This window comes from Choloepus didactylus, chromosome 5 (genome assembly GCF_015220235.1).
Source record: "Choloepus didactylus isolate mChoDid1 chromosome 5, mChoDid1.pri, whole genome shotgun sequence".
Classification (NCBI taxonomy): Eukaryota; Metazoa; Chordata; class Mammalia; order Pilosa; family Megalonychidae; genus Choloepus; species Choloepus didactylus.
This window is the reverse complement of record NC_051311.1, coordinates 3,463,725-3,491,367: the sequence shown is the minus strand read 5'-3', so window position 1 is coordinate 3,491,367 and position 27,643 is coordinate 3,463,725. Positions and strand designations below refer to the sequence as shown.

The 27,643-nt window shown below is 38.5% G+C and overlaps 1 protein-coding gene across 1 annotated transcript in view; it reads right to left on the bottom strand.

Moving 5' to 3' along the window:
* Positions 1-27,643, bottom strand: part of MALRD1 (MAM and LDL receptor class A domain containing 1) — a 703,831-nt gene that overhangs the window by 422,958 nt on the left and 253,230 nt on the right. Inside the window, exons 26-28 of the mRNA XM_037837380.1 lie at positions 27,036-27,192; positions 22,411-22,521; positions 18,891-19,104 (exon numbers count right to left, since the gene is read on the bottom strand). Coding sequence (XP_037693308.1) covers positions 18,891-19,104; positions 22,411-22,521; positions 27,036-27,192 — 482 coding nt within the window. The remainder of the gene's footprint in view (positions 1-18,890; positions 19,105-22,410; positions 22,522-27,035; positions 27,193-27,643) is intronic.

Here is a 27,643-nt window from a genome sequence, read left to right as displayed (position 1 = left end):
CCACACAGCAGTCCAAGAGATTTTTCTAAAATCTAAATTTAACTCTATTACTCCTCTGTTTAAAATCCTTCAGTGACTCCCTATTACTCCCAAGCTAGAGTCCACATATCTTAACACAGAAACACCAGGTACCCCTGCTTGTTTCCCTGGACTCATCTCTGCCTTCTCCCACTCCCAAACCACATGCCCCAGGCATGCTAAGTGCTCTGTCCCACAGCTCACCAAGATCCCTCGGTCTCTGTATCTCCACTTCCACCTTCAGAAATTCCTACTTCCTGGAAACTTCGTCATTCAACCAACTCCCTGTTCATTCTTCCTAGACATGATCAACACAAGAATAACTAAAAAATAAAAAAAAAAAAACACTAATATTCTTAGGCTATATGAATTTGTTGAGGTAGTCAAAATAAACGATACTGAATTCCATGATGGTCAAATCATAATTTGAATTTGTAGTATTTAATTCCACTACGCAAGGGAAAATGTGTTCATCATTGAAACCATCCAATGAGAGGACGACAAGACAATAGAGGCCTAAAAACATATATATAAGATGCTTTAGAAGAGTTCAGGAACACTTACACGGCCATCACGATTAAGAACATGGGAGGAGGAGCTAAGATGGAGGCATAGAGAGGAGTGAAAGCCAGTTACTCCCTCAGAACAATTCATAAATGACAGAAAAATTAGTAAATAACCTGGAAAAATTAGTAAATAACTGCAGGGAGACAAACGTGACTGTCCGCTCATCATAAACCAACCCGAATTGGGAGGAACGCCCGAAATTGCAGCATAAAATCTGTAAGTAAAAACTGTGGACCTGCACCAAGAGCCGAGAGCCCCTCCCTCACAGAAGCCATGTGGTGCTAGAGAGCAGCACTCTCCGAACAAGCTAGTGTACCTCAGCCCAGCTGCAACTGGGGCTTTAATGTTAACTGCTCAATACAGACTGCAAAACCTCAACAAGCAGACAGAGGCTTTTGGAGATGACTGACCTTGGTAGAGTCAAAGGACATATCTGTCTCAGGACAGGGAGCCTAGAGGATCGGGCCGACGGGTGAATCTGGACAGTGAAGATTGACTCTGAAAAGGGGCTTTCTGACCCTTTCTCTCTATGTCAACCTGGGTGGCTCAGTGGAGAAAGCCTCAGCCATTTTCAGCTCGCAGTGCTTTGCAGTAGAGAAAGCCTCAGCCATTTTAAACTTGCAGCACTCTGACCCAGACAAGGGTGGAGATAGTAGAATCAGAGAGACAAAGAATCTATTTATATGCAAATGACCTTTTCTAGGGGGCATATCCTCCCAAGAGAAAAGAGGAGGGACCCAGCTCTACTAACTGCCTTACTTTCAGAAGCAGACCCCAGAACCTGGGAGGAAACAGCCACGGGCCACATCCCCTTACACCAGCCTATGACAGGCTGACAGGTGTACCTGCTGGGCAGAAAAGCACAGGGTGTGTCAATCCTCTAAGACACAACATCAGGGAAACCAGATGCTGAATATTTCTTCCTTCTAGGACCTGAGCTTGTTCTCATCTGGGAAAACCTGATTGGGCTGGCCTAGGAGGTCAGATGCCTAGACAACAGAAAACTACAACCTACACTAAGAAAAACAAAGTCATGGCCCAGTCAAAGGAACAAACATACACTTCAACTGAGATATACAGGAATTTAAACAACTAATGCTAAATCAATTCAAAAAGTTTAGAAAAGACATGGCAAAAGAGATAAAGGCTATAAAGAAAACACTGGGCATACATAAGGCAGAAATTGAAAGTTCAAAAAAACAACTAGCAGAATCTATGGAAATGAAAGGCATAACACAAAAGATGAAAGACACAATGGAAACATGCAACAACAGATCTCAAGAGGCAGAAGAAAACATTCAGGAACTGGAGAACAAAATACCTGAAAGCCTACATGCAAAGGAACATATGGAGAAAAGAATGGAAAAATACGAGCAATGTCTCTGGGAACTTAAGGATGAAACAAAATATAAGAATATACATATCATCAGTATCCCAGAAGGAGAAGAGAAGGGAAAAGGGGCAGAAGCAATAATAGAGGAAATAGTCAATGAAAATTTCCCATCTCTTATGAAAAACAAAAAAATTACAGATCCAAGAAGCACAGCGTACTCCAAACAGAATAAATCTGAATAGGCCTATGCCAAGACACTTAATAATCAGATTATCAAATGTCAAAGACAAAGAGAGAATCCTGAAAGCAGCAAGAGAAAAGCAAACCATCATATACAAAGGAAGCTTAAGAAGACTATGTGCATATCTCTCAGCAGAAACCATGGAGGCAAGAAGGAAGTGGTGTGATGTATTTAAGATACCAAAAGAGAAAAACTGCCAACCAAGAATCCTATATCCAGCAAAACTGTCCTTCAAATATGAGGGAGAGCTCAAAATATTTTCCGACAATGAGAGACTTTGTGAACAAGACACCTGCCCTACAGAAAACACTAAAGGGAGCACTACAGAGTGACAGGAGAAGGCAGGAGTGAGAGGTTTGGAACACAGTTTTGGGAGATGATAACACAGCAATGTAAGTACCCTGAACAAAGATAACTATGAATATGGTTGAGAGAGGAAGGTTGGGAGCATGTGAGACACCAGAAGAAAGGAGGAAAGATAAAGACTGGGACTGTGTAACTTAGTGAAACCTAGAGTGTTCAACAATTGTGATAAAATGTACAAATATGTTCTTTCACGAGGGAGAACAAGTGAATGTCAACCTTGCAAGGTGTTAAAAATGGGGAGGCATTGGGGGAGGGAAGCAATCAGCATAAACTAGAGATTATAATTAACAGAATCATTGTATTATGCTCCCTTTAATGTAACAAAGGTGATATACCAAGGTAAATGCAGGTAAGAGAAGGGGATAGGGGAGGGGTGTGAGACACTTGACATTGGTGGTGTTGTCTGACTCTATTCTATTTTGATTTAAGGTTATCTTTCCTCTTACTGCTTCCTAGCTGTCATGTTTTTTTTTTTCCTCTTTCTTTTTTCTTTTTCTTTTGCCTCTCTATCTTCTTTGACTCTTCCTCCTGCTTTGTGGAAGAAATATAGATGTTTTTATATAGATAGTGGTGAGGGTGGTGAACACATAAATGTGTGACTATACAGGGAACCATTGATTGTTTACTTAGGATGGAATGTATGGTGTGGGAACAGAAATATCTTTAAAAAAAATGGGTTGATGATGAAAACTTGAGGGCAATATACTGAGTGAAATAAGCCAGACACAAAAGGACAAATACTGCAGGGTCTCAATGATAGGAACTAATTATAATATGTAAACTCATAGACATGAAATATAAGTTACCAAGATATAGGATGAGGCTAAAGAAGGGGGAGTGGTTGCTTAGTATGAGCAGAATGTTCAACTAGGATGATCTTAAACTTTTGGAAATGAACAGAAGTGACGGTAGCAAGTTGTGAGAATAACTAACAGTGCTGAATGGTGTGTGAATGAGGTGGAAAGGGGAAGCTCAGAGTCATATATGTCACCAGAAGGGAAGCTGGAGGTCAAAGATGGGAATGTATAAAACAGTGAATCTTGTGGTGAGCAATGTCCATGAATAACTGTACAAATATTAGAAATCTCTTCCATGAACCAGAACCAATGTATGACAATACAACTAGAAGTTAATAATAGAGGGGTAATAGGGAAAAAATATGCCTGATGCAAACTATGTCCTACAGTTAGTAGTACTTTAACGTTCTTTCATCAACAGTAACAAACGTACTATACAAATACTATGAGTCAACAATGGAGACAGGGTGGTTAGGGATATGGGAGGATTTGAGTTTCCTTTTTTTTTTTTTTCTTTTTTTTTTTCCACTTCTTTGTCTTTATTTCCTGTCTGAAGTAATGAAATGGTTCTAAAAATTGAACAAAAATTAATTGTGGTGATGGATGCACAGCTATATGAGGGTACCGGGGGCAACTGATTGTACACTTTGGATCTTTGGATAATTGTATGGTATGTGAACAATCTCAAAAAAATTAAAATAAAAACAAACAAACAAAGAAAACAGAAAAGAGGGATGGAAAGAGATGTGCATAATTGATGGTATGTGTTTCCTAATACTTCTAGTCTTCTCGTGGAGAGGTACGAATAGGAAGAAATATTTTCATCTAAAATCTATTCTAGGACAAATATGGGAACATGATTCTCTATTAGGAAAAAAACCTTATTAGAAAAAGGAGTGCCTAATAGTTGAAAAGGACTTTTATGTGAAGCAGTGTATTTTCTCATAAAATTCCTGTTCTAGAAGGAATTAGATTATGGTGCCTTCTACCCGCCATGGTCTGCCAGGTTAGGGAATTTATAGAAATGAATCCTTTATTTGTAGGCATTTCATTTATCAATTTTTTTCAGCAGCAATTTAAACTGTGTTGGTTCTGATTCAATAAACATGAAGATATATGTCCTAGTGGCATTCTCTCCCAATTTTTAATAACGTGGTAAGTGCTATGATGGATGCAACAAAAATTATGATTATTTAGAATTGGAGTAAAAAGTGAATTCTTCACAAACATGTGTTAGATCTCTGTTTAAAAGTGGCTAAACTAATTTCTATAATCTTCTCTAATTCTAAGATTCTTTAATATCATAACACAATTACCTGATTTTTAATCATATTGTGATAATGGTTTATATTGTGTTTATATTCATGTCTGAATCTTTTATATAATTAATTGGCATTTTTGAATGTAAAAAAAATGAGTACCAAAGGAAAAAGAGAGAATGTTCAAGTTACCTATATCAAGAATAAAATAAGGAACCATAGACCCTACGGATATCAAAAGGATGACAATGGGATACTACCACCACTCTACATAAGTAAATTCAAAAACTTAAATGAAAGTCTAAATAATGGACCAATTCTTTGAAAAGCACAAACTCATTCAATATTAAAGAGACAATTTTAACAGCTCTATAACTATTAAAGATATTGAATCCATAATTTAAAAAATTCCTGCAAAAGCAATCTCCAGGCCCAGATGGTTTCACTGGAGATTCTTACCAAATGTTTAAGGCATATAGATCAGAAAGAAAGACTGAAAACTGTCCCTATTTGCAGATGACATGATTGTCTGGAGAGAAAATCTAAGGCATATGCTATAAAACTCTAAGAACTGAAAGTCAGCAAGGCTGTAGCACAGAAGAGCAGCATACGAAAATGAATGTATTCCTGTATACTCGCAATGAGCACTTGCATAACCAAAATTAAAAAAATATAGCACTGTTTATAATCACTCAAAAATGAAATACATAGGTATAAACCTAAAAAAAACATGTACAGGACCTGTATGCTGGTGGTAGTGTGGAGCTTAATCCATTCCTGAGGGTGTGAACTCTTGTAAATAGGGCCTTTTGATGAGGTTCCTTCGGTTATACACAGCCCAACTGACTGGGTCTTAATCCTATCACTGAAGGCATTATACAGAAGGCCACAGAGACAATGAACAGCTGGGGTGGGGGTGGGGGGACAGCCAGAAGCCGGAAGTCAATAGCACTGAGAAGCCAGAGAGGTGACATGTGTGCTGTCATGTGACAGAACAGCCAAGGACCAAGGATCACCAGCAGCCATCTTCTCGGAGAAAGCTTCACCTTGACAACCCTTGATTTTGGGCTTCTCCTAGCCTCAAACTGTGAGCCAATAACCTGCCATTGTTGATGCCACTCACTGCAGGGCATTTGCTTCAGCAGCCAAGACACTAAAACATATGCTGAAATCTGCAAGATGCTGATGAAAAAAATCAAAGAAGACCCAAATAATGCACAGATGCACCATGTCCATAAACTGGAAAACTCAACATAGTAAAGATGCCAATTCTCCACAAATGGGTATACAAGGTTAATGCAATTCTTATCAAAATTACAGCAAGATTTTCTGTAGACACAGATAAGATGATTCTAACACTTATATGGAAAGTCAAAGGAACTAGAATAACTAAAACAATTTTTAAGAAGAAGACTAAATTGGGAAATAACACTCTACCCAATTTCATGACAATATAAAGCTTCAGTAGTCAAGGCTGCGTGGTACCAGTGGAAACAAGGGCACTTGGATACATAGAACAGAATACAGAACCAAGAAATAACTCCATGCAAATATAACCAACCAATTTTTGAATAAGCTGTGAAAGCAGTTGGACTGAGGGAGGGAGGTGAGTCTTGTCCACAGGGCTGGATCAGTTGAGTAGCCATAGGCAAAAGTGAACCTTAACCTAAACTTCACACTTTATATAAAAATTAACAAAACAGATCACAGACAAGTGTAAAACTATACAACTTTTAGAAGTAAACATAGGAGGAGATATGATATCTGAGACTAGGTAAAGAATTCTTAAACATGAGACCAAAAACATGATCTATAAAAGAAAAGATCAATAAATTGATCTTCATCAAAATTAAAAACTTTTGCTCTATAAAAGCCCTATTACAAGGATGGAAAAACAAGCCAAAGTCTGGGGGAAAATATCTACTAATCACGTATTTGAAGAAGGGCTCATAGCTATAATATATTAAGAACTCTCAAAACTCAGCAGTTTTAAAAAAATTATTAGAAAATGGGCAAAAGACATGAAGAGATATTTTACTGAAGAGTATACACAGACAGCAGGCAGACACATGGAAAGATGTCTAACATCATTAGCCATCAGGGAAATTCAAATTAAGACAATGGTGAGACATCACTCTACAACATCCAATCATCTGAAGTCTTTAAAAGAAGAAGTGATGATTCCTGCAGTCAGAAGAGAGAATTCCTATCTCTATTTCATCCAGCTTCTCGTGGGGAATTCATCAGAAACCTTCATCAGAGTTCCCAGCTTTCAGCCTGCCCTATGGAATTTGGATTTGTGCATCCCCACAGTCGCATGAGACAATTTTATAAAATCTCATACTTACAGATATTTCCTATTGGTTCTGCTTTCCTAGAGAGCACTAACACAGATCTCAAGGGCATTATGTTTAGAGAAAAAAGATACTTTCTAAAAGTCACATACTGTATGGTTACATTGATACATTGTACTCAAAACGATATATCATAGAGATGGAGAACAAGGAAGTGGTTGTCCGAGGTGAGGGGTGGTGGGTTGATTATAAAGAAGTAGATGCTTGAATGGATGGCATAGTTCTGCATCTTGATCACGGTGATGGTTGCAAGAATCCACACGTCATAATATGGCAGATGTCACAACTATCAGTTTTCTTGTGTTCTGCCTCCGCATCTCACTTTGGCTGTCCACTTGCCTCAATGCTGACCTTTGGCCCTGTTAATAAGCAGCCTCCCAGCCCGGGGCATAACCACCTGTGGAGCCCCCACCCACACCACCCACCTGCGTCCCCCAAAACCCACAGCTCATCCCAAATGATAAGCTCACCATCCCCAGCCCCTCTCCCCAGCCCCCCAGGCCCTTTCCCTGTGTGTGTGCGTTTGCTTTAAATTAACCAGTCCTTGACTCCTGTGAGAAATCTACTAACCCTCCCCCCACACCCCCAGACCACAACAAAGACGCAAGCCCAAGGGTCCCTCCCTCTTCCATGTGCTCCCAACCTGCTGGTGGAGCCCGGAGCTGGCCGCGCTCCCCACTGACCCCCAAGGCCCCCCACCTCTCTGCCACTTTAGTAACGCACTGCCTTTCCTCACACACTGTGGCCTCAGTCTCCCATTTGCTGCACCTGACCTCCTCCCAGATCCAAATTTAAAATCCAGCTTCACTAATTCAGAGCCACAGAGAACTGCACGTCCCCATTGCAGGAAGTCATGCGGGATTTCTCGGTGTGCCCGTGTACCTTCCCACAGCCTGCAATTATTCCAGTACAAAAATAAAGTTTGTCCATTATTATAGGGTGCCATCATTAGGAATCTATGAAATACTGGTTTCCTTTGTATTTCCTTAGTCTGTGAAATAATAACAACAAATACTTTCATCAACGCTTTCCAAACTGTTTCACTGAACAACTGTTCTATGAGGAGTATATTGGTTTCTCTTCAAAAGGGGACTGGGGGGTTAAGTAATTTGGAAAACCCCTATTTATAACACCAACCTTTAGAAAATGCACAACGTGCGCCACATGTTAAACATTTGAAAAATCTGGACTATTCCATGATTGATCCAGAGAAGTCCCTCGCACACACCTCTTTGTCGTCCCTGATGACTGCCTCATTCCATAGTTTGGGGAATATCCAAACACTGGCTAGTGAGCACAGGACCATGGAGGACAGTTTGGGAAGACAACGAAATCTTCCCGAGCCCCCGAATTCCTGGGGGTTTGGGAGCGCTCATCCTTCAGGGAAAGCCTGTCTTACGAACATTACGGTCCCTGACCTGCTTTCCAACATCATCTCCCGGAAAACAAGAGCCATTCACGGTCCGTGGTTAATAAAGTCTCTGAAAATGCACGGGCTGCCTTTGAGGTGCTGCATTACCTCCGTGAAAGCCCGCGCCGAGGCCAGCGTTTCTGTTTCACTAAATTACCCGCCCTCCCCCCACCCCGTCCAGAGCACTTTGCCCTTTCACTCCCCCCAGGCATGACGTGTTTGTGTATCTCTCTTGTACCAGGGAGGGAATGTGCAGTGACTCAGGCCATATCTTGCTTTTCTTTGCTTTTGCTCCAGGGCAGCATTTATTGGGGGGTGTCCAGTGTTTATCAAGTAAGTGCATGAAAAGGAAATGAGCTGAGCACACGTCAGGTGATGCACCTGTTCCGTGCAAAGATGCTGGCTTAGATTCTAGTAACCATCTAAGGGGCACCTGGGATGACACCCCTGGGTCCCCCACAGGCTGCACTGCACCTTTAAACTCATTTATGATACTACTGAGCAGGTGGATGGACTACTGAACTGAATATATGTGGAGAACAGCACATGGTCTACTGTGACTAAAACAAAATAGATATATCAGAGCCCCTGCCCAAAATAATTCATGTGTTTTCTAGAAAATGAGAGAGCTCAGCCATCACAAATCAGAAAGGGCAGTCAGGACAACAAAAAATCAAAACTAAATTAAATTACATTAAAACTAAACCAAACAATACAATATAAAAAATACAAAAATAAAATTAAAAAGCAATGAAGTTATAGTTATGCATTTACAGAAATCAAATCAAATGACATTGTTGTTGACATGATCATAATTTAGAAAGGACTGTATTTTAATTATTATTGACTTGTGTGGTATTGCTTTGAATTTACTTAATTCCTTCAAAATACAAGCTATCACTTGCTTGATCTTTTTTTTTTTTTCTTTTGTTCAGTCTTTCTCAAACCTTAATTCTCAATGGGGACTTCTCTGCCTTATTTAAAACTGTAGCCTGTGACTCCCAACATTTTCTCTCCCACTTTTCCCTACTTTATATTTCTCTGGAGAAACTTATCACCATGAAACATACTGTTATTTTTTTATTTTGTTTTATATCTGTGTGTCCCTCGCCGTTACCACCCAGAATGGCAGTTCCATGAGGGCAGGAATTTAGTCTGAATTGTTCACTGCCTTATCCCAAGTAACTAGAATAAGGCATAATAGATGCTCAATAAGTATTTGCTAAATGAATAACTGAATGTTTTTTTTTTTAATTTCTTAAAATCCCCAATAAATTATATCAGGCAACCAAATATATACATACTCATAAAATCTTGATTTAAATATAATTAAATCAATTAAATTCATCAAGAAAATATGTATAAAATCACAATCAAAACTAGGCAAAGCTGTTCTATGTTGAGGGAAGTTAGATAAGTAGTAACTTTGTCACGGGCAGTGTCTGGGATGGGGGGTGGGGATCCTGGGGTGCTGATACTGACGGATGTTTCCCTCTGGGTGTTCACTTTGTGAAAATGCAAGGAGTACTGCAATTATGATTTATTTCTTTTTCTCTGTGTTATTTTTACTTAAAATACCCAAAGCATTGCTTTTAAGTACTTTCCTTTGCTAATCTTTTATAATATATTTTTAATCAGCATTTTCTTTTTTAAAATAAAATTAGCCCCCACAAACTACTTTGTGAGCCACAAACACTGCCAACAACAGTATATTAGACTTTGTATTATCTATCTCGTGGACACTTGTTATTGCCACTTTTAGATGTTACCAATATCTTTGGTGTCAATCGAAGTCTCATCAGGCCTTAACTTACATTTTGCTAGTTATTAATGAGTGTTGTATACCTTCTTATTTGATTGGCCATTTGGATTTCCTCTTTCATTGCGTGCCTATTTTAATGTTTTTGACTAGTTTTACACTAGTAAAACTTTCTTTTTTTTTTTGCATTGATTTTAGGTTCTTTTTTTTTTTGATCCATTGGTCATTTGGAGGGTCCCTGAGCAAAACCATGTTGCAATGATTCAGAAAGTTTTATAATAAACCTTGATATATGTTACTGCAGATCCTCCAACTTTGTCCTCAAAATGTTTCAACTGTTTCTGATACATTCTTGCATCTTAGAACTGGGTAGTCAGGTTTCACACACAACCTGCTGGGATTTTCTTTGAATCTCTAGATTAATTTTGGGAAAATCAACAATTTTACAACCTTGAGTATTCTAAGAGCTCTAATGTATTTGAAGCTTCTGCCATGATAATCAAGTTTGATTTTTCTATAGAAGTCTTACACATATTTTTAGATTCATTACTAGGTACTGAACATTTTTGATGTAGCATAAATGATTTATATTTATTTTTTTCATATTTAAATTATTTTATTATTATTCATTGCTAGTATATAGAAATAATTTATTCTTACATATTTATTTTTAATCCAACAACCTTGTGGAATTATCTTACTAATACTTATCACTAGATAATTTTGGAATTTCTATGAGTGCAGAGTCGTAACTTCTTAAATAACGAAAGTTTTGTGGAGTTTTATCTGATCCTCAAACCATTTATTTCCTTTTTTTTTTTTCTTTTTTGCTTTACTGCACTGGTAGTGAGAAGTTTCTGTATACTGTTGAATGCAAATGAAGAAACAATGAAATTCTTTTGTTCCTCATTTCAAAGAGAAAGTTTTTAATTCAATATTTTTTTGTATTTTATATTTTATGTACTTTATTCTTAGAACAAGTATAGGTGATACCATAGCCCCCGTTTTGTGAATGACAAAAGCCCAATTGATAACAAAGACTTTACTTCAACAAGTGCTATGTGAAAGTAGCATGAGAAAATATGGCGAAATAGCAGTTTCTTTTATGCTCTAGTCATTTTAGATATGAGATTTCTTAAGTAACCAGCATTCTTAGAATAAAAAAATCCAGCCCAGCCACTATCTCGTGGTCATTGATGCCTGGAACTAGTTTTCTTTTCTTTTTTTCTTTTTTATTTTGAAATAAATTCAAATTTATAGGAACAGTTGCAAAAACAATACTAGCCCCATACAAAGAATTCCATCATACCCTGACCCCCCTCCCCCGATAGCTCAATCCACCAACTTCAACATACTGTCACATCGCTATTTCTTACCCTCCCTCCCTATCTATCATCCATCATCTATTGCTCTGTCTTCTGAACATAAGAGCTAGCTGCACACATTCTTGAACATACACTATAATTCACATATACACTTCCCATGAACAAGAACATTCTTTTATGCAATCCCATTAAGCGCAGCTAACCAGTACAACAGGTTCAACAGTGATACAAAGCTTACATTCTATATTTCCTTTTCCTTATGTCTCAACTGTGTCCCTTTGAGCCACCTGTCCTCTATCCTCTAATTCCATCCAAGTTCATCCTTGGCATTCAATTGTCATCTAGTTAAACTGTCTTTTTTTTTTGTTTCCCAGTTGTGGAAACATATATACAGCCTAAATCTTCCCATTCCACCCCCTCCCTAGCCTTTCATTAGTGGGATTAATCACCTTTAGAATGTTGTAATGCTCTTTCCCACCATCCATTACTAGAAATTTCCCTTCACCTCAAACAGCAACTCCACCCTCATTTCTTAACTCCCCATTGCCCCTTCCCCCATTTCTCTTAGCCTGAACTCTACATTTCATCTCTATGGTTACATTCTCTGACAGTTTCTTTGTGTTTGCTGTGGGGGTTAAAATTAACCTCTTATATCCATAACAATCTTGTTTTTCTTTGATACCACCTCCACTTCAATAGGACACATAAACCATGTTCCTATACTCCTCCATTCCCCTACCTTTATATAGTTGTATAAAATTACATATTTTACATTGAGTTCAAAACCACTGATTTGTCATTAGGGTTTGTGTAATTTATATCATGTAGGAAGTAAATAGTGGAGTTACAGTTCAAAAATTATTGACTTCTATTTGTATTCCTTTGTGGTTGGAGAATATGCTTTGAGTATATTCAATTTTTTTTTTTTAATTTCTTGAGGCTAGTTTTATGTCCCAGCTTATGGTCCCTTCTGGAGAAAGATCCGTGATCACTAGAGAAAAATGAGTGTCCTGGTACTTTGGGATGTAAGGTACTATATATTCCTGTTAAAATTCTCTGTATCTCTTTCTTCTTTCTGTTGTTTCTCTGTTGGTAGGGTTCCCTTTAGACTCTGAAGTAGGGCAGGTCTTTTATTGGCAAAGTCTCTCAGCATTTGTTTATGAAAAATTTAAGCTCTCCCTCGAATCTGAAGGAGAGTTTTGCTGGATAAAGTATTCTTGGTTGGAAATTTTTCTCTCTCAGTATTTTAAATTTGTCATGCCACTGCCTTCTTGCCTCCATAGTGGCCACTGAGTAGTCACTACTTAGTCTTATGTTGTTTCCTTTGTATGTGGTGAATTGCTTTTCTCTTGCTGCTTTCAGAACTTGCTCCTTCTCTTCAGTATTTAACAGTCTGATCAGAATATGTCTTGGAGTGGGTTTATTTGGATTTATTCTATTCAGAGTTTGCTGGGCATTTATGCTTTGTGTCTTTATATTGTGTAGAAGGTTTGGGAAGTTTTCCCCAACAATTTCTTTGAAAACTCTTTCTAGACCTTTACCCTTCTCTTCCCCTTCTGGGACACCAATGAGTCTTAAGTTTGCATGTTTTATTTTATCTATCGTTTTCCTGAGATCCATTTTGTTTTTTTTATTTTTTTCTCCATTTTTTCTTTTGTTCTTTCATTTTCTGTTCTGTGGACTTCTAGGACACTGAGATGTTGTTCAGCTTCCTCTAGTCTTGTATTGTGAATATCCAGAGTCTTTTAAATGTGGCCAACAGTTTCTTTTATTTCCATAAGGTCTTCTATTTTTTTATTTAGCCTTGCAATGTCTTCTTTATGCTCTTCTAGGGTCTTCTTTATGTAGCTGATATCCTGGGCCATGGTCTTCTTGATGTCCTTTAAATCCTTTGCCATGCTTTCATTCCTCGATTGTGTTTCTTTGATTAATTCTGTGAGGAATTTTGTTTCTTCTGATAACTTGATTTGTGTGTTTGGTGTTGGATTCTCCATATCTTCTGGTTTTATCATATGCATTGAGCTTTTCTGTTGTTCTTGGCTTCTTGGCATTTGCTCTGCTCGACAGGGTTCTTTTAATTTGTAAAAAAAAAAAAAAAAAAAAAAAACCTATCTAATTTTTCAGAAACACTGTTTGGTGACGTACACTTTCTCTAACTAACCAGCAGATGGTGTCTGTGAGTCACCTACACCTCTCAAGTCAGTTCTCCAACTTGTCCCCGCATTATGTGGGTAAATGATTCTTGTGGGGTCCAGCCGAAGGACTCAGCCTGGGTGTGTGGCTGGAGCTGTCCGCCCTGAATGCGGGGCGCTTGTACAGGTGGTCAGGGAGGAAGGACAGCCTCAATATTCAAATCCCCCCGGTTCCCGGAGATTCAAGGCTGCCGCAAGAGTCCAAGCCTTCGTTTCATTTCAGCACCAGCCGCTCCCTCTCGATGGCCCACAAACCACCGGACTTGGCGTAGTATTTCTGGGATCTCCGAGCAGGTCCCCCCGCCCAGCCGGGATCCTCCAGGACCTCTGGTGAGGTAATGCTGTGCTACGTCATCAGTGCGCACCGTCCCTCAAGGGAAGCCCCGGGCTGCCGGGCCGAGCCGGCTTGCTTTCAGCCTTATGCAAAAATGGCTGAACAGGGCATCTCCACACCCCCCTCCTCCCCGCACAGTTCCTCCTTCCCAGCTCCGGGACACCTGGCAGGGCTCTGGGCTGTGGGCACGACCCCAGGCAGGAGTTTATCCAGCCCTCCCAGGAGCGAGCTGCTAGCCGCGGGGATTCTTTCAGCTTCTGGCTCTCCGCTCCATTCCGCCGGCCCCAGGGATATCTGCAGTGGGCTATCTTCCAGGCCAGACACTGAGAGGCTGGCCCAGCCCCCTCTTGCTGTGTTTTACTGTGTGTTTCCCACGATCACACCTGCAGCTGATCGCACCTGCAGCCGATCGCACCTGCAGCTGCTCCTGGCTTTTCCCCTTTTTTCTTTCCTTTTTTTTTTTTTTTTTTTAATTGAAAGAGCCCATTGGTCTCCAGACGCCAAACCCTGTTTTCCCCGGATTGCCGCACTGCTGTGGGACTTTCAGCCAGTTTAATCACTTGTTTCAGAATGCAGACTCTCAGTTTCACCAAGTATACAGCACCTGGGAACTAGCAGATCTTGTCCAGCTGGCACATCGCTGTAACCGGTATTCTGGGTCACTCTCTGGTCATTATCTAGTGTTTTCCACGGAGGTGTTCCTTAGCCTTGTCTCACCTAGCCGCCATCTTCTAGGTTCTCCTTTAATTCAATGTTAAACATTATATTTTTGTAGATTTTATAGCATTTTTTTGGCTTAAAGGAGATACATTCTTTACATAATTTAATAAGAGTTTTCCTCATCCATTGAAGTAATAGGAATTTTCTTCTTTGATCTATCGGAGTGGAGGATTACATTATTATTATCTAGTGCTAAATTAATTTGCATTCCATGGGGAAAATCAAAATAGTTATAATGTATTTTACAGATGGCTGAATTTTCTTTATAATTATTGAGATGAGGGGGAGGAACTTTTGCCCCATGTATTTTGACTAACTGATCTATATTTTTTAAGGATTGGGTCATGCTTATGATGACGCTAAGTGATTTGGGGGCATTCTCATGTTTTCTGGTCCCTAGAAAAGTGCCAGCAAAATTAAAATGATTTCTTTCATGAACCTGGAATAGAACATACAAAATAATGAACTTGCAAGTGAATTCATATCTCTGGACCCAATGATTTCTCAGGAGGAAGAATGTTTTGACTACTGACTAATTTTTTGTTGGTTTATTATGAGATTATACAAGTTTTCTATATCATCTTGAGTCAGTTTTTTATATTATATTTTAATAATGATTTCTCCGTGTCTTCTGAATTTTCAAATTTATGGCAAAAACCCTTTCATTATAGTTTATTATCTTACAATTAATAAATAATATTCCCTTTTTAATACCTTAAATGTCCACTTAGGTATATTCCAGAATTCCATCAAGAATATGCTCAAATATCTTCTCAATCATGCCTATCCTTTATCCCACTTAATATTTCAAACTGCCCTCTCTCCATTTCTGTTCTCCCTTACCTTACTCATAGCATGTTTTCTTATAGCACTTATCACTTTTTGACTATGTTACATATATATGTTTTATATTTATATATATATAGAGAGAGAGAGAGATAGATCTGTTTACTTCAAGAAAATATGCTCATCAAGAAAGTAGGTTTGTCTGCTTTTATTTTAATCAATGTATACTAGGTGTTTCAAACAATTTCTGGCACATAATAATTGCTCAATAAATAGGTATTACTTTAATTCGGTATTTCTGTCTTCTCTTTCTCTTGATCATTCTTGACAGGGTTTTGAGAATTTCATCAGTGTTTTTAAATCCTCTCTGTTTTAAATGTATGTTCTATTTCATCTTTTTTGCATGATTAGCTAATTGTTAGTTTCTAATACAAGAATTTAAGGCTATAAATTTTCTTCTTAAACATTGGCTTGGCTAGTCTCCACAGGTTTTGGAATACATTATTTCTTTTCTGTTGAAAATATTTTCCAATTTCTATTATGATTATTATATTTTTTGGGGGGAAGGGATACCTATGGGTTATTACAATGGGTTTTTCCTTTTTCCTAAACAATAGGGTTTTTAAAGATAGTGACTTATAATTGATTTCTAGCTTAATTCAAAAGACATACTCTCAGTGACCTTATCCACTGAAAATCATTGGAGTGTGCCTCACGTTTAAGAAAATAATCTCATTTTTTAAATTGGCAAGTAATTAGTGTAAGCTTGAAAAGAATGGATTTCTACACTTCATAAATAGCATTATATAAACTCATTAGATTCAGATTACTAATTCTGTTGCTCAAATATACTATGCCTTCTCTGATCATATCAGAATTAAATTATTTTTCATATGCCTGAGAAAGTCTGAATTGAATTGTGTATCAACAATAACTATGCTAATTATTATGTACAGGGATGTGGAAAAAATGTTTACTTTTCAAAGTAACCTCTATATTAATTGCAAAGTAATGTTTGAATACAATTTTATATTTCTTAAACACATTTCTTTTGATTTTTTGGCTATGCCCTATATTTTAGACATATATTTTCATAGTATCATAACCCAATAAAGAGTATTTTGATTTCTGTGCTAGATTTTGCTTTAAGAATCTACACAAATTAAAACTGCAGGAACTTTTGTTTAGGTTTATTTTCCTCTTCTCCATCAGAAGTAGTCTATGTTTTCAAAACCAATTGATATTTTCACTCCTCTCTCTATTCCTAGATGGCATATTTCTACCTAATGATATTTCAAAAATTATCTTAGAATTGTGATACATATTCAACCTTTACTTGGAATTCTCAAAAAAAAAAAAAAAAAGTGGAATTTAAGTCCAAATACTCAGTTGGTTGTCAGCCAAATTTCTGAAATCTATTGCTATGGTGATTTTTAAACTTTTTCTCCCTATTCTTCTGAATCTAATTAAAGCATCAAAGTTTACAGCCTGTATAGGATAATAACACCACTCAAAATTCATAGAGCAGATTTTAGCCACTCTGTAATTAAACTGTAACATTTAAAACAAGGAGACTGGGAATACAATTGATTTTTTAAATCCATAATAAAAATAAATAATACTATATAAAAAAATCATATGTAATGAGAACCAATGTCAAAATGTGACTTACTTTTAGGCTCTTTTAGACTTTATTTTAATTTTTTTTTTGTTTATTTGTTTTCAGGAGTTGCAAAAATGTCCTTTTCCCATGCAATATCTGGAATTAATTCAGCTTTGTTTTTCCAGTGTTGCTGAATTTTATGGGCCCACAGAAAATGTAAATGAAGGAATCTGGCAATCAATTCACTAAAAAGCACCTTCTTGTGCAGCTTTTCCCCCAAATGCTTATTACTTTTGCTTTGATTTTTCATACAAAAGAGTTACCAAGACAATAAGTTTAAAATACATTTCTGATCCCCTTAGTATATCGGCTTCCTCTCCCAAACACATGTAGACAGTTCCTTCAAATATTCACAAATACAGAGAAAAATTAAGAAAAATTTAGCCAGAATTAAATGAATAGTTAAAGTATTGAAAAAATGACTTAAATTATATTTCTGGGATAGAGACACACTGGCAAAATTGCAATCAATTTCAATAACTTAAAATTTGCCCTAATCACCTGAAAATGGCAATGAAAACAATGCACAAGTATTTGATGTGGAAAGATTCATAAGATATAGCTGAATATTGATTCAATCAGAATCTAAGATTAGCCAGATATGATTTTTCTTGGTTCATATGTGATAAAAAGGTAATCACAACTTACAATCCACCACTGAAGGAACAAATAGTTGCGATATAACCAGGAAGTCTACATCTCTAACCTTTTATTAAGATCCGGTTTTTCGCAGAGGTAGGATGGTGGCTCGGGGAAAGCAGAAGGTTGGAAATCAAAGGACTTGGGTTCGAGGACCAGGTTTATGCACTTCGTGGATGCAGCTAAAAATCTGCATCCCACTCACCCCTCGGGGCTTCTGTGAGGCTCCAGTGGGGATGCTTTGCCAACGGGGCTCATCAAGACAAAAGTGCCTGCAGGCGTGAGCTCCTGGTACCGAACCATCCTCGATATTCCAGACTTCATGCCACAAGGTGGAGACGAGCCAATCCTAATCTTCCAACTCAGACATTATTATAAATGATGGGGCAGTGACTTCTCAACCTTCATTCTGACGATGTGTGGGCAGTTTATGTGCAGTGAAATAAGGCGATGATATGAAATAAGGCAATGACGTGAAATAAGGCAACGATGTGAAATAAGACAACGACAATTTTACAGCCTTGCCACAGTGGGCACGCAGGGCCTATTTAGCTGAGGGTATTTTACCAGGTGCAGTTTATTCTGAGTTGATCTCCAACAGCGACATTGCATGGCTACGTAACCTCTGAAAGATCAATTGTCTAGTTTATAGATTACCTGGTATTGTTTTGTTTTCATTAGTTAACAAGTTATCACAGCTGATGATCTGCACAAACGATGACAGCTCTCTGAAAGGCATTGGAAAAGAGGAGCTCTCTGAAAGGCATTGGAAAAGAGGAGCTCAACCCCCATGAACTGGCTTTGATGGAGTTTTGCTGGTCGTTTTTCCAAAAATGTTTTTGCATGAAAAATATTTGTTTCTATCCTGTTTGACTTCAAAGAAATACGTTCTCTGATTTTTCTACATATACTTCACATGCACAAAAAGCTACAAACTAGTTTAGGATGAATTTTGGTTCTAAATTAAATGCTGAGAGGGAGAAAAATGTATTTAAATAGTTAAATCACCTTAACTGCTTCTGCTGCTGAGATACACATACCCCATAGGTTCTGCAATAAACACACCCCAGAGAGTAAGGCTGTAGCAGATAAAAGCAAAACCAAGAAACCAAACGCTGCCACTTACCGCAAAGGAAAGCAGTCTCGTCCGAGCGGTCAGCGCAGTCGTCCACAAAGTCACACAGCCTGTCCTGCGGAACGCAGTGCTGGTTAGCGCACGTGAACTCCCCGGCACCACACCTCCTGTCAGGGCTGAGCAAGGGCGGACAGTCCTGAAAGCAGATGTCATCTACGGTGACATCACCCATGTAGCTGACACCACGTACGGCCCTGAAGACAATCTAAGAGGAAAGTAGAAATGCCGACTTCAGTGGAGCTGTCACCCCATTCGTTCAAAGCTTGGGGCGAACACTCAATGGAGCGCAGGGAGCTTGGACGTGGTGACAAACCTGGCCCAGGAACCAAGGGGAAAGCCTCTGAGTGTGAAGAGGGCAACATGACAGTCTCATGTCTGGAGGTCAATAGCAGGGGCCCAAAGTGGCTGCTGTGATGCCAGCCTCCCCTGAAACCAGACCTGCCACTCCCAGAGCCTCAGCAGGCGTGGAAGCAGGAGGCATGTCCAGCACAAAAAGGCAAGAGTTGGAAGATGCCCAACGTCCCTCAGTCTTCCCAGGCCTGGCCATTCCTTGGGGCTGCCCCCCACTCTCTGAACCCTAAAAGATGCCTCCACACCATTCGATGATTCAGATTCAGTGCCTCTTTGGCATCAAAACTTAGGGGATTGTGATTTGTCTTTGCTCAATGCACTTGACTACGTGAATCCTCATGTGTCCTAGTATTTGACAGCCAGCGTCGCTCACACGGGTGGAATTACAAGGGATGAAAAATAAGACGAGTCACTAAGGCTTTCAGAAATCCCATCCTCAGTTTGCAACGTCAGCACTGTTGGGAATAACCGTGAATACTGTTCATGGACCCAAACAAGGCACCTCTTGTTTAGTTTGAAATTTCTAGATGGAATAAATTCAGAATGTTTCTATTCAATGCCACAGCAGGACAAGGAAGGAATTGTGTATTAACATAAGAAATATTTATATATTGTAAAGTAAATTTAGAACAATTAGAGTTGAGGAAAAAGAAGTACAAATATGCAAAATACTTATTGTCATCAAACTCCTGAACATCTTTAGACCAATGCTAAATAATTATTTTTCTTGAAAGAAGGAATTAGCCTTCTCCTTTAGATGTGGCATGCCTTTTGTTATTATAATGAAGCATTGGTTGGCTGTCATCCTGGCACGATTCTGTTTCTGGGAGATTTCCCGCAGATCCTGGGATTTCCAACGCAGACGTGTCGTTGTTGAGCCCCGTGGACCACACCTGACAGGTTATGCGAAGGCGGTGACTCGGGTGGGATGGCCACACCTGGGATCTTAAGATGGAGACCTGCTCTGCTAAGGACCAACCCTGAGATTGGGGCGTCGGGGCTTCTTCGAGTTGGGAGAGGGGCAGGGGCTGGAGGTTGAGCTCAACCCGGGGCAGGATTCACTCCACCACACCCGCACAGCGACGCCTCCATGGAAGCAGGGGGGCTCCCTGACTGGCCATCCCCACCCATGTGCCTGGAGGGTGACGTGTCCTGACCACCCCGGGAGAGGACAAGGAGCGTCCGGCTTGGAGACCCTCCCAGACCTCGCCTTAGGTGTCTCTTATTTTGTGGTTCTCATTTTTGTCTTTTTGCCATAATAAAGTTAGAGTCGTAATTAAAGTGCCTTCCTGAGTCTGTGAATAATTCTAGCAAACTGTCGAACCCAAGGGGGTGGTGGGAACCCCCGGGTGTGTAGGCAGTTGTCATAAGTGAGGGGGGCCCTGGCAACCCCCAAACCTGCAGCTGGTGTGTTCAGTGAGGGCGGCCTTGTGAAGTCTGGCCTACCTCCACGTAATCAGCCTCAGAACTCTATAAATCCTTATGTGTTGTGTGCGCTTAGGGATTTTCCTCTTAAGGTGGAAGGATGGAATAACTGAAAGCATGCCTCTCACATTACTGAAAGAAAACAACAGATTTCATATATCACATTTATATAGAAGGAATAAATTGTTGTTCTTCATAGCATATGTGCTGGAAAAGAAAAAAGAAAAATAAATTCATAAGAGAGATGAGAAGCCTGGAAGTGATTAAGAGACAAAATTAGAAAGAATAACAAGGGCTAAAGCTTTCTTATAAGGGAAATTGAGTCCAGGAAAATTGAAAAATGTTCTCTATCCTCTGAATGCATCTGAACATTTCAATACGTGATGTGATGCTCTGTGAATATGAAATCAGATGCAACTCAGCATGGTTCACTATTGTTCGCTTATCTGCCACCCCGTACACAATTCCGTTTCTTGCCACATCAGCAATTAACTCACTGCTTGCACCCAGTGGGCCACAGATGTGGGCTGGGAGTCCAGAGACTCTGGAACTGTATGTGACTGAACTTAAAGAAAAGGGCAACCATGACACATCTCTTGGCAGGTGGAAGAAAAGCAGAGTCAATTATTTTGAGGGTAATTTCTAGAAACAGGAAAAGCTACACAGCAGCTTTTTTTTTTTTTTTTCCAGCGTGCTCCTTGCTGTCCAGTTTGAGCCCACAATTTGGAGGTGGCATTCCCTGCTCTTAGATGGTCTGTGTTTAAAGCCTGCCTCGGCCATTTAGCAGTTACACAATGCGGGCAAATTATTTAACTTGCAGATAATAATTGCCATCTATGTCATAGGAGAAAACAAAATGAGTAAATATTTGAAAATTCCTAGAATAGCGCATAGCTCATGCAGCTGTTATATATGTGATTGCTATCATTATAAAAAGTATTAATATTAAAGATGCTGTGTAAGTCTGGGGACTCTCAAATAAAATTATGCAACTGCCCACTGCTGCTTCAGCATTCAAATTCCAGGCATGTCTTATATTTTACTCCCAGGTTGGGAGCATTTATTTCTCTGAAGCTGCAGGGCATGGTTCTGTAAAAATGGAATCATCATGAGCAGCATCCAGCTCGCCCCCGTGGACCAAGGCATAGCCACGGCCTTGCACATAGTCAGTGCTCAATATGCATTACGGAAAGCACGAGTGAAGCACACAATATACCTAATATTCACAATCCATTAATATTCAGTTTTAAGATTCAAACATGGTATACTTCTTTTTACTCAAATTTCAATATGTGAAAAATTAGAATTTCACACAATTTTTGCATCTCCACAAATAATTCTGAATTAAATAAATCTATTATCTATAGCAAGGTTCAACAATATAATGAGTTTTGTAAAAGATTATTTTTTAATTAGGTCGAAATATTTTAATTACTTTGCAGTCTCTGAGAATATATTTACAAAATGGAGGGAGGGCTCCTCTAGATGTGGGAAACTGGTTTGGGAGTGGGAGACGCTGTCCCTTCATTAAATCCTCCTATTAGATTTCCTCATTGGCAGAAATTAGGGCAAATTCCGAGGGGAAATGTCAGGTGGAGCGTTAGGATCTCTGTGCATTTGCCACATTCATGCAAAAAGTGGGTGAGAAGAGCAGACCATGAATGGAGGAAATGAATTAGGATGAAAGGAAAAATCAACAAATCTCCTCCGCCACATGCCGACTTGGGTGACAAACCTGTGTGTGCGAATGAACGCCTAAAAACACTTCCACTTTTTTCCAGCGTGCTCCTTGCTGTCCAGTTTGAGCCCACAATTTGGAGGTGGCATTGCCTTTCTTCCTAAACACCTGCAGAGGTAAAGAAAGCAAAAAGTGTTGAAATAGTTTCTCTTGATATTTTAAACGTGTAGGATTTTCCCACTGAGCTATTTTTTAATGTTGATATCAACATTAAGCCCCCAGGAGAAGAGCTGAGCCATTTTTCCTTACATCGGAAGTTACAGCGCTGACATCCAGAAAACTTCACCAGCGCCCTATAATCCAGTGCGTGAGTAGCCGTCAGGTCCCACAGTAGCCAGGTACCCTCTCGTTAGGAATTCTTAACCCAATTGATTGTTAAAAGTCTGGTCACAGTAACAATTCACGCTTAAATATTAAATGATAGTCATGTGGGAGAATGAAAACTCTGGGATTTCTTACAACACTCCTCGGAGAATGCCCTTCCTCTCCCACTGGGTGTCAGGGGTCTGGAGGGTGGGAGTGGGGTGTGGGTACAGGGCTGGTTGGAGGAGGGGACACCCAGCAAGTGAGGCTGCAAGAGCTGCCTGCCAGCCTGGAAACCAACAAGCCCTCACCCTCATGGACCCTCACCCTGCAGGAGAAGTCAGGTCACTCTCCGCAGACCAGCGGCCACCACCCCCTTTCAGCACAACGGTCACCCAGCCACCCGGAGAGTAACTGAAAATAGTGGGGACACCCAGAACACTTTCCAACTCTGAAATAACTGACTTACATGGTTTTAGTCAATTCTTTCAGAACATGACTTTTCAAAACACAGTCTACACAACCAAAGGATAACTCAGATAAAAGGTTTGTAAAGGTTTGACTTGTGAAAGTGAAGATAAATTTTTAATGGTTTCATTTTATTTTCTTTCTTTCTCTTTCCTCCCACTTTAAATTCAGATGGTTATATTCACAGAACTAGAGTTTCCAGATTCATGTACAAAGTAAGCTGTTGCTAGGGAAAAATCATAAAATTAATGGTTCATAAAATCCAAGTCAATTCCATATATTATCAAAATCAAGAAAATATAATTTCTAATCAAGAAATATAAAGCTTTTTTGAAGGATACTGAAGACAATGTGTACGAAATAGACTTCTTTGTATTAATACCACCTTTATACAGTTGCAAAAAGAGGTAAAACAAAATGGAGTTCCTATGGCTAAGAGGTTTAAAACGGATTTGGGAGGCCATTCAAGAAAGCACTCTTATGCACGTCTCAGCCAGATATCACAAATGCCAAGAAACACAAAATCGGAAGCCGCAACGTTTCTGAAGACATCTGGATGCCATGAAAAAAACAACTACAAGATCAAGAAATCAGTAAACTCTCTAGCTTGAAGGACATTTGGAAAACCCCAAGCATCCACCAATCAGAATTCTTTACAAGCAACTTATCTAATAATCTTCTTTTTCTTCAAAAATCTCCTACTTAGAAGCCCTAAAACAGGACTCTGTCTGGGTGGTTGCCTGAATCTGTGCTCACCAAATTGCAATTCTAGGAGCCCAAATAAATGCTTTTATTGCTTTACAGTCCAGTTTATTTCTTGATGGACACAATTCACTATGAAAAAATGTGTTTATGTAACACATTAATGTAACATCAAATATTATTTACCCAGCTATGTAAAAAATACGGATCATATGTATTACCATTTTAATTACTTAATCATTCATTATTTGCAAAATCCTAACACAGCCTCATATATTTCATCTACCAACAGAAAAGCTTGTTCTGAAAAAAATGAAAGCATATTTCAGATAATTAATCTAAATCCCAAAACACATCAAGTAATTAATTTTCACTTTACTGATGGAAATTCTGTAATAGGTTATGTCAACTGTTTTGCCTAAAACCATTTAGAAGAGTCCATTTAAAGCAAGTAATAAATTAAAATTCTAATCTCTAAGACTATTTGGACCATCTCAGATTATTAAACACACACACAAGCACATTGGTTTTTAACTGATTTTTGGTAAGAAGTCTACTATCGTGAAGAGGACAATTCTTCCAAAATTGATATATACATTTAACATGCTTCCAATAAAAAATGCTAACAGCTTTTTAAAGGTAGATAGATTAATTCAAAAATTTATTTGGAAAAAGGAATATTTAAGGATGCCCAGGAATATTTTAGAATAAAACAGTAATTTTAAAAAAGCTCCTAATATATACCCAGAAGATCTGAAAGCAGTGACATGAACAGACACTTGCACACTGATGTGCAAAGCAGCACTGTTCACAACTGCCCAAAGACAGAAACAAGCTAAGTGTCCATCCACCAATGAACGGATGCACAAAACGTAGTGTATACATACGATGGAATATTATTCAGCAGTAAGAAGGAACAAAGTCCTGAAGCATGTGACAACATGGGTGAACCTTGAGGGCATTATGCTGAGTGAAATCAGCCAAACACAAAAGGACAAATATTGTATGATCTCACAAATACGAACTAATTATAATATATAATCTCATAGACATAAGATCTAGAATTTAGGTTACCAGGGGATAGAATGAGGCTAGAGAATGGGGAGTGGTTGCTTAATATGTACAGAGTGTTTATGTAGGTTGAACTTAAACATTTGGAAACAGATAGAGGTGGCAGCAGCATGTTATTTTGAGTATAATTAGCAGTGCTGAATTATAAGTGAATGTGGTGGAAAGGGGAATTTCAGAGTCATGTATGTCACCAGAAGGAAAGCTAGACGTGAAAACGTGGGACTGTATAAAATAGTCAATCTTCTGGTGGGCGATGACTGTGATTAACAGTACAAATAAAAAAAAGTTCTTTCATGAACTAGAACAAATATACCACACTATTATAAGGAGTTAATGACAGAGTGGTATATGGGAGAAAATGTACCTACTGCAAACTATTGACTATAGTTAACCGTAATATCTTAATATTCTTTCATCAACAATAACAAATGTACCACACCAGTACCAGGGGTCAATACTAGGGGAAATAAGAGGTATGGGATATTTTAGGTTTTCTTTTATATTTTTATTTTATCTTACTTTTATTATTTTGGAGTAATGAAAATGTTCTAAAATTGATTGTGGTGATAATTGCAGAACTATGTGATGATACTGGGAGCCATTGATTGTTACTTTGGATTGTTTTGTATGATGTGTGACTATATCTCAATAAAATTGCATTTAATAAATACTGTACATATAAAGCATGATACAAAACAGAACCTCTAAAATGATTAGCGAAAGGTGAAAATGTATATATAACTACTAATAAATGGTAGACCATTTGGAAAAAAGGACTTAATATTAAAATTACAATCAAGCAACTGAAAAGGAAGTGGCTAAGCAGGTAGCCTGAAGTCTATTTCTTTCTTTTTATTAGGGAATGAGAAGTCAGGTAACCAAGTCTAATCTCCTTACAAACATGTAAACAAAGACTTCTAGGGCAATAAACTAATAGTATTTGGGAGGGAGAGAGTCCTTATCACTGAAGGTGTTTTTGCAAATACCTTGTTCATAGTAAACAATTCTGGAATGTATGAATTTATTTTTCACACAAGACTTCCTTGAAAATGTCATATAAGCTATGGATGGATCAATAAACAGAGAAAAGGGAATGTTTTTGATACTTTAAAACTTATAAATGTAGATGGAATGATGGAGTTAGAAAATTACAATTAGCCAACCATCATTGTAAAAGTAATGCAAATAAGAAACAGCAGAGGAAGCTAAAGCTATTTTGTAAGTTGGGTTTAGATCAGGATTTTAGGGAGTCTCAAAGTATCTCTTCACAAAATATTTATTGAAAACAAAGACAACCAAAGTCAGGGAATTAACAGACATCACGCACCAACCGACAGGGTGCAGTGTAAAGAGTGTGGCTTTGGTGAAGTTACGGCCAAACGTGCAACGATGAACACAGGCAAAGTGAGGGGCAGCCCATAAAATTACGACAACCTTTAAAAATATCAAGGTCACCAAAGTCCAGGGAAGATTAAAAAGTTGTTCCAATATGAAAGGCGCCAGAAAGAAATGACAACTGGATAGAATATGTCATCCTATGTTGGATTTTCCTACAAAGTTCACTCCTGACAAAAAAAAAAAAAAAAAGAGGGTTTCTGAGTGAAAGGATAAACGGGAGTTGTGATATTCATGCTGCACTTCTGTGAGTTTGGAACAGTTTTAATATATATTTTCTGAAAAAATAATTGAAAAAGATTTTTTGAGACTGTAGCATGACAACCAACAAGACAACAAAAATGCACATTCGAATATCACCAAAGAGTATGAACCTGCTGGACTGCATTACGTTCAGACACTGACAGGAAAACCTGCATGAGCATTTGAAGTGTAAAACAGTATTACGTGGAAACTGCTCTCAGAATAGAGACAGCAGTCATAAATTGGGTAGAAAAAAGAAACTGCCTATTAGCCATTCAGGTCCATTCTGCGAAGGCTTTTTCTTAATTATACCATTTTGAAACCAGTGAAGTGTTGATAATTTCCCATTTTCATTCATTAGAGGCTTTATTTTAACAGCACTAAATCATACAGGTGAATTTTCATAGAGCGGTTTCAGAAAACGTGATTCCTACGCGTACCTGGAGAGAACCCACCGTGGCCCCATCCATGTGAGTCCAGAACACCAAGGTGCACTGTGGTCCCGTGAGTGAGATAACAGGAGTGAGGATGTCAGCCACGTCCCCAAATTTCCCACTGGAACTGTCAGCAAACAGGTACCAGCCTTTTTTGGTGTTCCTGTGGAAAGTACAATGTGTTTATAGGATAAAAAAGAGGAAAATCATAAAATACAACCCAGTTTGCCACTGTCAATATTTTATTGTTCTATAATTTTCCTAAAAGTATAATGTTTAATAGCATTATTGAGGTCCATAATCTTAGCAAATATAAATCTTCTACCATTTTGATTCTGAATCAACAGCCCTTTTAATGACTATCAGTTGGTACAATTAACAGAAATTACAGAAAAGACTGAAACGACCAGATCTAATCTATACTGATTTGGTAGTTTATTTTACAGTGATGCCACCAATACCCTGATCAGGTTCTTGAGCTCATTTTCTTGTGGGTAAAATGAGAGCTTGAAGCACTAAAGACATTTCAAAAAGATATAAAAAGGAGAAAAATAAATAAATAAGTAGAGCTTGAATAATAGGAAGGAAACTGGCTGTGGTCCTACTCATCAGTC